We start from the raw sequence: 10610 nt of genomic DNA on the forward strand, positions 1-10610 counted from the left end.
AAGAATTTTGCGAGCTTACGTTCTGCTTTTGTGAGGAATTCCTTCGAGCACCCACCACCGACGATTGTCAACTCTGTTTCGTCTTCACGAAACGATCCACGGCTTTCCCGATATGCTAGGCAGATTATCCATGCATCGGAAGTGGAAGAATTGCCCGACGCTTGGAGGGGCAACACTTAAGCGCTACAAAGGTGGCGAGCCCAACGCTTATCCTTAAGCTGGCCGCGACTCACCTATGGATTTGCATGCATATTTCGGTGTTGCAGGATCCAACAACGACTTGAACATGTTATATTCTTCACCCTCTTGATGATGGTTTGAATGGGTAACCGGATCGATTCACCGTCAAAAAATGCATACCATAGGGGTTCTATCTCCGATTATCTACCGGTGGTCGACTTTTGAAGTCGTTAAAACCCCAAAAAAAATTAAAATGAAGATACCATTGTGAATTCCCGGAAGACGTGAAGACTTTTTGTCCTTAAGGATTAACTTGCACTCGTTTTGGAAAAATGATGATGAATAAGTTAACGTGGAAATAGCGTAAAGTAAGAGAAAGAATATTCTTGTCTACAATATTATTTTTTCTCTTACTTTACTTTTTCTTCAATTTAACTATTTATTACTCCATCTGTCCCGTAAAAGTTGAGACAAAACTTTTGGGCACGGATGTTAAGAATTTATTTTAAATAAATAGGATAGATGAAAAAAAAAGTAGGAAAGATAAGAGAGAGTAAAGTAAATGATGGAACAAAAAATGTGATTAGATATTTTGTCTTTTGTTAAAAAAAAAATGACTCAACTTTGTTAGGACGGACTAAAAAAGAATACGAATCAACTTTTTGGGACTTGAGTATCATTTTTTTAAAAATGACTCAGCTACCATGAAACTGAAATATATTTTGTCATTAATAATTACGGCACTTTGCCTTTTCCCGTATAAAAGACTATGCACGGTGCACCCAAGAGTCCTAGAACTGTTGCACACAAAATATGTAGTACAAGGTTACTAGTTCTTCAATTGGTTTTTATCTTGGAAAACTAGATCAAAATCATCAAAGTTTAAGAATTGAAATCGAATCACCTTCTTTTGGTATAAAAAAGTTGAGGAGAATTGTTTGCCTAGTTATGGTAACTTCGTACAAATTTAATGAATGAGTTTTCATTATATTCGGCGAATCATACTTAAAAGGAAGAAGATAATGACATAAACCAAATAGTACACTGTACACAACACTTATTTGAATTTTGAGCTTAAATTAAGCATGACATAACATAATCAAACTTATTTTAAGGACTACGCATATAATAGAAATTATGCTTAAATGAATTCATGAATACTCTTGCATTTCATGTCTTCAAAATTCAAATCATATAGTAGGACTAAAGAATTCACTTATTCACATATGCGAAACAATATCATAAAAGTTCATGGTCACATTATAAAATAGCACATTAGAACTAGCATTGAATTGAAACTTGAGTTGAAATTCAATAGTGCTCGAACTAAATCAACACATTGCTAACCTAAACTAAAATCATAGTACTACTATTCATGAATTGCATATAATATATAGTATAAGCGATTTATTCAGGGCATATTTCGAAAATCTATTGTGGGATCCTCATTATTCAAGAAAAAAAGGGTTATAGTGGATGTGGTTTAGTAGAGTTGGCTGATTTGTGGCTAAAATATCTAAAGTTCGAACCTTAAATAGTTTTTACAAATTGAGCAATATAACATATTTCATGCATAAAATATCATAAAACTTGTTAGTCGTCCCAACATCGCAGCTTGACGAAAATGTAATTAATTGATTTCTTCGTTGACAACTCTTTTTTTGTACTGTATCTTACAGTATTTAGTATAGGGGGTGGTACTTTTTTGGGTAATTAAATTATCATGAGTTTGATTAAATTTAATTAGGGCCATTTTACAACTCCGATAACAATAAATCATGAAATTAGGATTTGTTCTTATTTATCTTATTTAGTTTGATACTGTATTTAAATAGATTTTTTTAGATGGAAAAATAGATTGTAGAGTAAACGAAACAATGAGAGCATGTGGTCCGTTTTCATGACATGTGTAAATAAAAAAAATAATGAACGAGGAATAATTGGAAAACCTTAACAAAAGCAATTGATTTGTTTCCTAGTCCCTCAACATGTGTACAATCTTATTTTTCAAACACCATAACTCATTTATTCTTTAAATACATTAATCCATTTAAATTTTCAGGATATTATATACATTAACAGGACAGATATGAGATAGTAATTGAAGTCACTTTGTTGCTGCAGACTCTGAATTGCCATCGAGAAAGTGCAGATCAAATTATGAAAGGGGGTCTAGAATGACCCAAATTGAAATTGTTTTTATTATTTTTCTTTGAATTACTATTATTTTTTCTATTAATATAACAGTAAAATTAAATTAAAGAATGTGGTATTATTTTTTTGATACTGTGCAAATATCCCCTGATCATTAGTCAAGTACATAGCGATCTATTAATAGTGGAATCAATAGTAATAATAAAATAAAATTTAAAAAATTCCTCTACTGGATTTAAAATTTTTTTGTCTCTCTTTATATGATATTTTCTATTTCCTAGATTTAGGGGTTGATAGTATATTGTCTATGCAAAACTCGAGTAAGGATAATTGGCTACAAGATTCTAATCAACTGGTGAAGTGACGACAGTTGTAAGTCTCCGTTTACAAAAGAAAAATCTGGAATAATATTTATTTATCTGATCAAATCCATAGGAGTATGCATAGGTTCACTTAATCAATTGCCATCTAAATGTATTCCACTTTAAATTATTTTGTGATAAATGTATTTTAGTCTAATAATATTAGCCTCATTCTCCATAATTACTTTTTCTTTCTATCTTTTTTTTTACTAATTTACCAATTGTGCTTTAATTCTCGTGCCATTCCAAATGTTCATATTTTTGTGGAACGGAAGGAGTATAATACGTCCAAAATATCTATCTCAACAATATTTTGTAGTAGTAATAAATATCTATTAGCAGCTAAGCCAATATTTTGAATTGGCAAAAAATAGGAACGTACAATTTGCTACACATCGAAAGATAGAGATATTATTGAAATGTTTAAAACTTGAGCTAAAATCACAAATTAAGTCAGTTTGTGCATTATTTAGCAATCTATAACTTTTTTTTATATTTAAATGAAAATACTTTTCATTATTAGAAAAATATGTTGATAGGTTTTTATCATCCCAAACTCGGAAAAGTTTAGCATATGAAAGGCGATGTATATATATATTTAGTTACTCTCACGTTCGCTTATTAAATACGACAACTATCTTTATAATTTTGGGTATTTACAAGTAAATCTACATATAGTAGAATATAGTATGTGAATTGGATTTTCCCTATAATAAGTATAGATGCAAATAAAGGAAAAAAATGATTGATTAAGAGATACTACTAGTAGTAGTACATTTGGTTATTGAATCATATGCCATGATAATTAGAATGCACCATGCCCAGCCATATGAGTTGGCAAAACAATTCAACTTTTCGATGTCAAAAAAAATTATGAATTGGCATTATATTTATATTTTTAATATATATGTATATATTTATAGGGGAGTGTTAGGATGTCACCACCTCTTAAAATAACACCATACCACCATTCCTAGCCAATTATTTGTATATGTGGATGAATAATAAGAGCTGCCACGTGGCAAAAAAAAAACTTAAAAAAGACGACCAGCAATATGGTATACACTATACAATAATTTTTCTTGGCCAACAATATCCAACACACTATACAATAATCTATAGATTGCTGTGTAGCGTTTATAATATTGCTGTGTAGCGTTTATAATATTACTGTATATGTGATGTCACAGTGTCATTTTAAGATGTGTTGTCATTTTAACACAAATCAATATTTATATGCATAGAATTTATCAAGAAGATTTATCACATGGTGTAGTTTACTCCTATTAAAAGCATACGAGTGTAATCGTATAAAATATGTTGATTTAAGAATATGTCACATGTCAATACGGTAATGAAGTACGAATTGGATAAACAGTAAAAATAACTTCTTGATGTAAAAATCTTGTCGTTTTCAAAGAAACATAAACTTGTTAAAGAGAGACATGACAGCTATTTAATGGATATTAGAGTATTTCTACCAGTACCTATTTTAATTTGGGCTCTTTCATACTCCACAAAACAAACAAAAAGTTAAAATGATTTTTAATTGAGGTATCTTCTCGAGTATACTCACTGGAGGATTCTAGTACTATTATTTTTTTTGGTGTGTTGCGTAAAATAATTATTTTAGCTTAAAGGGTAAAATAATCTTTTATCCAGCTATAGTACGTTTTCTATGGCGAATTGGGCCAAATTTTTTTAATTGAAGTTCAATAATAATGTCACAATATCGAAAAACTGGGTATCGAACATATATAAAAATATTACCATGGTGTCGTAGGAATGGTGTCATGTGAATTTTCTTCAAGCCAAAATTTGAATTGCAATGAAGACCAGATGAGCTATCGGTGAAATTAAGGTGCCGTTCAGTTGACATGACTAATTATTATTAGTATATGATTATCCGTATAAGGTTAAGTTGTAAGATTATTTTAGTTAAAACGAAATGATTATAACTAATTATCATATGATTATACATTTAGGATTAAATTGTGGAATTCAATTCATGAACCAAATATAATGGATTACATATTTAATCATGAGATATAAAAAATTGAATGTGTGAGATTTAAACCACACGCATTCAAAATTTTATCAACTATATATACTCCTAGTATTTATTTTGTTTTAATACGCACCAATTCTAGGTTATTTAAAATAAATGTTCCTTCCGTTCACAATTACTAATAAACATATTTTTATTTATCGTATAGAAAAAATAGCCATGTTTTATTTGAAATATGCCTCTCTAATGAGATCTGTCTTATACTAACAAAACTTCATTCATTTTCCACTATGTATGTCTCATATTTTAGCAATTTTGCATTAAAAACTATTGATAGCAGAACATACGAGTTCCAGATTAATGTAAAGACTATAAGAGTCTTGAACTCGAAATTTCAATCACTGAGACGCAACCAACCACTTTGTGAAGTTCTTAAACTCATACAGTTTCCATGGTCTTGTACCAGCAGAATTGATCGCTGAAACTTCCTCCTCCAAGTGACAAATAAGCAAGTCAAGAAGGTGCCATTAATCTCATCGAGGTTCTCAAATGCCGACTTCATCCAGATGACAAACTTTCCAAGGTGGCCTCCCGCTGCAAGCTTCAACAGATTGAGTTGAGAAACATGAGCAACCTTAGGTCCTGGAATAGTCTTGGAAACCTTCACAAGTTTCGCCCCCCTCATTTCTGTAGAAAACGAGAGGCCCTTCCTAGAAATGTCTGCGATTGCGCATTCTCCCCTCACCTGCAGGGATACCCTGGCTGTCCTTCGCCTTCTCTGCATCTTGATGAGCTCAAATTTGCTTCAGAACTTTGAGCATGGCGCTGGTTTTCTCAACAGCCTCAGCGGCGTAGGAGACAACCAAGGGCAACTCAGAGTAATGAAATTTGTATACACAGCAAAGTGGTACTGGTACAAGAGTACAATTATCCAGATTCCTGAGTAGCTGATGGAAAGAGGATGAGATTAAACCATCTAAAACTTCAACCATAAATGATACATACGCCATTTTCTAAACCTTCAATCAACCATCAATCTTCACTCTCAGAGCTGGCATCATCAGAGCTAAAATCTTCACCACTGTCATCCTCAATATCAAGCTGCACGTGCCGTACCTGGATAGGCTCCGGAGCTTTCACCAGACCAGGAGGAGGGGCCAGGCCTTGGCTGTTCCTTGACTCTTGGTGGAAGAGGGAGAGCATCCAACGGGGGCAATGGATCGCCAGGCTTCCACCCGGGAGGCGGAGGAGGTAGAGCTGATAGATCGATAGGCAATTCCACAGGCATTCCAGGTTTCCATCCTGGTGGCGCGACTAGCTTAGAAGGGTTCAAGCCTTGAATTGTTGATAAGCTTGCCAGTGGGTTGCTTTCCGCAGATGGTGCAGCAGGGGTTTCAATGATTGCGTCGGTGATTTTCTCTTTACCTTCTTCTGTTTTGGGAAACCCAATGTCCAGATCAACGAAGTTATATAACTGTGATCCACGCATTTGCTCATCTTGTGGCGCGGGAGGGAGTGCTCCTCAGAGAGGACCTTGTCCAGCACCGAATTCTGGAGGTGCAAAGGTAGTGTAGCTGATTTTATGTGCATAGGAGAGTATATCTGATAGTTTGAGCAGAGTCTCGACTGTAGTTTTGGAGGAATCGTCTGCATCATCCACTGACTTGGTTCTTTTAGGGCGACGGTAGTCAGAATAATCATCAACGAGCATGTCAAGAACATGTTTGGTTTCCTCAAGTTTGTTGGCAAAGGCAAGAAGAGAAGCGTCTTTGGACTTGGTGTCGCGGGTGAGCTCAATGTTGTCAAAGCAGTATGGCGGTCCATGGCGGTTCGCCCGAAAAATGCCACAGGGATATGGCGTATCGGTATGGCGGGATATAGCGGTCATTAATTAAATATATAAAATAATATTTATATATTCATATATAATTCAAAAAATTAGAAAATAATAAAAATATAACATTAAAAACTCTAAAAATATGTAATAAAGCATAAAATAGAAAGCAATTATATAAAAGTCTAGTAATTAAAGTCTTTAGTTCAAGTGTTCAACAAAACATAAAACCATGATAAGCTCAATAGACATCAATCATCAAGCTCAACATAGTCTTCTAGTTCATCATCATCACTATCATCGGCATCCATTTCATCTTCATCCTCCATTGCTTCATCCTCTTGATCTCCACTTACACTATCCTCAAATTCTTCCTCTTCCAATTCTTCATCTACAAGCTCAAGCCTTTTCCCTTTCCCTTTCCATTTTCTAGGTATGATAGGTTCCTTTTTCTTAGAAACTCTAAGACAACTTGAACTAGATGTAGAAGATTCTTTCCTCTTCTTTGACCTAGTATATGTCCTAGGCTCTCCAACACCCGAAGCCTTATACACCATGTTCCAATCAAGTGTATCATCGTCATCATGAACCAAATGATTACTACCATCAATATCATCATCATCATCCAACTCCCCAACTAGCCACTCATTGCACTCATCAATATCATCGAAAATAATAGGATCAAATCCATCGGTTGCACTAAGCTTGTTCCTATCCTGCTGTTGCTGGAAGGTGCTAGGCTGCTGTAGGCGGCGGCGGGGGTGGGGGGGCAAGTGGCTGGGCGGTGGCTGAGTGGGGATGAGTGGGGTTTAGGAGGCAGATTGTAAATAGGAGCGGCTGTAGGGTGTTGGGCTGCCGGAGGCGCGACGGTGGCGGTGGCGGGGCGGCAGATTGTGGAAGGAGTAGCCGTTGGTTGAATTAGGGTTTAGTTTTTCATTTTAATTAAATATTAAATGGGTTAGAATTGTTTGGGTGGGCTGGTTTAGTTTTGGGCCTATGCAAAATTCAATTAAAAAGTAAAAAGCCTCATTAAAAAGTCAAAATTAGCACCAAAAAAGTCAAAATTGGCCTAAAATACCGCCATGGCGGGATATGGTGGCGCCACGACCGTGGCGGGCATGGCGGCCGCCACAGAAAAATGCCATGTAGCGTTGTGGCGATGGTGTTTTCATTAAAAACTGATATGCTATAGCGCCATATCCCCGCCATAGCTGCTATTTGACAACATTGGGATTCGGATTCATGATGTTGTTGATGATTCTGAAGTATGGAAATTAGTCTTCCAAGTGACAACGCTCTCTCACAGATTCTCTGTAATCTGTAGAGTCTTGATACGTCTGATCAATAGGAATGAAGTATGGAAATTAGTCTTCCAAGTGACAACGCTCTCTCACAGATTCTCTGTAATCTGTAGAGTCTTGATACGTCTGATCAATAGGAATGAGAATCTATTGACCTATTATAGAGTTGCACTAGGGGACCATAACCATGTATTTAGAGAATAAGTCCCTAACTTTATTATAACTTTAATTTCATCCATAACAAAATTAAAGTCATCCAATGTAGTATAAGCACAATAGTCCTCATACTTTTATAGATAATCGTTTGATCCTATAAATTATACAACCTTAGTAGATCACGTAATCGGTTCAATCAATAAATAGCCATAAATATTATACAATCTTTAGACTATTATGTTGGACCATATTAAAATGTTCCAACAATACTAACATACCTTTATGCGATATCAGAAAGCAGCATAAGGTCTACATTGAACAACCAAAATGCTTCAAATATAGCAAAAGAAAGAAGATGATAAAAATCAATACACACAAACTAATGTACTCTTGAACTCCATTGACAATATCAACATAAGATCAACTCAAGATCAGGACAGAAACACATATGTTTACATCTCTTTCATTCCCAAATAATAAATCATAATTCAATATATTCAGACCATATTTTATACTATTACCAGATTACATAGTAGTACCAACAGAATGATGTTCATTTAATTCAATTATCAAATTCATATTCAGCATAAGTCAATCGACTTCATATAATCATATTGACACATATCAATCAACTTTATATTCAGCACATATCAAAATCAGATCAGCATTCATGTTTGACAAATAATTACTTATAATTAAATCAGTTTTAGTTCTAAATGCAAGGATTACGAACTTGGAGTCAGAATAATTAATTAAATTAAATCTAATGCAGAAACACTCTTCATCCGATAATAATAGCAATTATGCGTATAAGCATAAAACCAGAATGACATCTTCATCCGATCCATAAATGTTCAGTTTTATCAAAAAGAAATTAAGATCCAGTTTTCCATTACCACTTCATGCATATAACCCATCCTCGGGTTCATCAAACACCAATTTACAGAAACAATTTCGAAATTCAAAGTTAGAAATTGGGAGAATTTTCGTTCTTCATTATCCGCTACTTAGAAAGAAAATTGTTCGAATTAGGCATCAATGGTAAGCATAGAAATAAGATTAATATCTCTAGGAGAAGAAACTAACCTCAAATTTCAAGAATTTTCGAAACCGGTGGTTTTGGGTGCGAATTTGAAATTCGAAATCGAAAAAGGATGAGAGGTGTTTGGGGGTGAAGGCTCAAGGCGTCATCTGAAGGAGGCGTCGGCTTCAGGCGGAGACGAAATGGAGGTGAGTTAGTTTTGGGCTAAAATTAAATATTACTCCCACTAAAGTAATCTCATAAATTTACCTTTAAACCTTTTTATTTCGATATATATTTAATGGTTTTATTATTTTACCTACTTATATGAATTAAAACATGGAGTAGTATTTACAATTAAAAACTCACACGTTTTGAATTTAGAAAACACAAGAGAAGATAAGTACACCCCAATTTTAGATCCAAAAAATTTAAATTATAGTACTACTATCTATCTATGCGATTTTGAAAAAAAGCACATTAATATCATTGTAACTAAAAATACATTTTTTATTAAATTATTATTTTAGTGGAGTATATTTAAGAGTAAAAAAACTTATATTACTAATTTAATTTATAATAAGTGAAGTTAGTTCTGAAATTATTACTATTAGTACTAATATTGTATAGCAACCAATATCCAAACCAGGATGTATAGATGAACCCTAAAACGGCCATACACTCCCCACGTGTTCTTCTGCATGAACCCATGCCCACACGCGTCACCACCTTCATCTCCGATCATAAAACCTCACCCCACTCTCTCTCTCTCTCTCTCTCTCTCTCTAAAATCTTACTCCTTACTACAATGACCGATCGGCAGTACGCAACGACAAGGCCCGCCTTCGCCCCCACCTCCATCCTCCACAAGCTCAGGGCCCACGCCCCCAACTCTTCCCAGCTCGTCGGCCTCGCCACCCTCGTCATCTCCGGCGGCATCCTCCTCCTCCTCTCCGGCCTCACCCTCACCGCCACCGTCCTCGTCCTCATCTTCTTCGCGCCCCTCATCATCATCTCCAGCCCCATATGGCTCCCGATTGGCTTCCTCATCTTCGTCACCATCTCCGGCCTCCTCTCCTTCCTTGGCATCGGTGTCGCCGTTGTTGCAGCGGTTTCCTGGATTTACCGCTATTTTAGGGGGCTCCACCCGCCCGGTTCAGACCGGTTTGATTACGCGAGGACCAGGCTTGCCGACACGGCGGGGCATGTGAAGGATTATGCCATTGAGTATGGCGGGTATTTGCAGAGTAAGGTCAAGGATGCTGCACCTAGTGCGTGAATAAGTGCGTGTGTTTATGTGTGCTTTTTACAATTTTTATGAGCTTTTTTACTGCTGAAATTAATCACTATATATATTTTGTTTTTGTTATTTGAGGTTTCATTGTCTATATATTTTCTATTTGTATGATTCTATGGCGTTCAGGTAAACTCTAAAATAATATGATGGGGCTATCAAGTATGATATACTCCATCCCTCCCATATTAGGAGTCACATTTAGTGTGAGCATGAATTTTAAGAAATTTTTTAAAAAATAATATGATGGAAAAGAAAGTGGAATATGTGTAATGTGATATCTACCATGGCAAAAGTGTG

The 10610-nt window shown here is 35.2% G+C and overlaps 1 protein-coding gene and 1 pseudogene across 1 annotated transcript; one reads left to right on the forward strand and one right to left on the reverse strand.

The window, feature by feature from the left end:
* Positions 1-5034: 5034 nt before the first annotated feature.
* LOC125202237 lies at positions 5035-7771 on the reverse strand (annotated as a pseudogene).
* Positions 7772-9780: 2009 nt separating this feature from the next.
* Positions 9781-10404, forward strand: LOC125201705 (oleosin G). The gene has a single exon (XM_048099925.1). The coding sequence runs from the start codon at positions 9825-9827 to the stop codon at positions 10293-10295; it is 471 nt and encodes a 156-aa protein (XP_047955882.1). The 5' UTR covers positions 9781-9824; the 3' UTR covers positions 10296-10404.
* Positions 10405-10610: the final 206 nt, after the last annotated feature.

The sequence above is a fragment of the Salvia hispanica genome, chromosome 1, assembly GCF_023119035.1.
Source record: "Salvia hispanica cultivar TCC Black 2014 chromosome 1, UniMelb_Shisp_WGS_1.0, whole genome shotgun sequence".
Lineage (NCBI taxonomy): Eukaryota > Viridiplantae > Streptophyta > Magnoliopsida > Lamiales > Lamiaceae > Salvia > Salvia hispanica.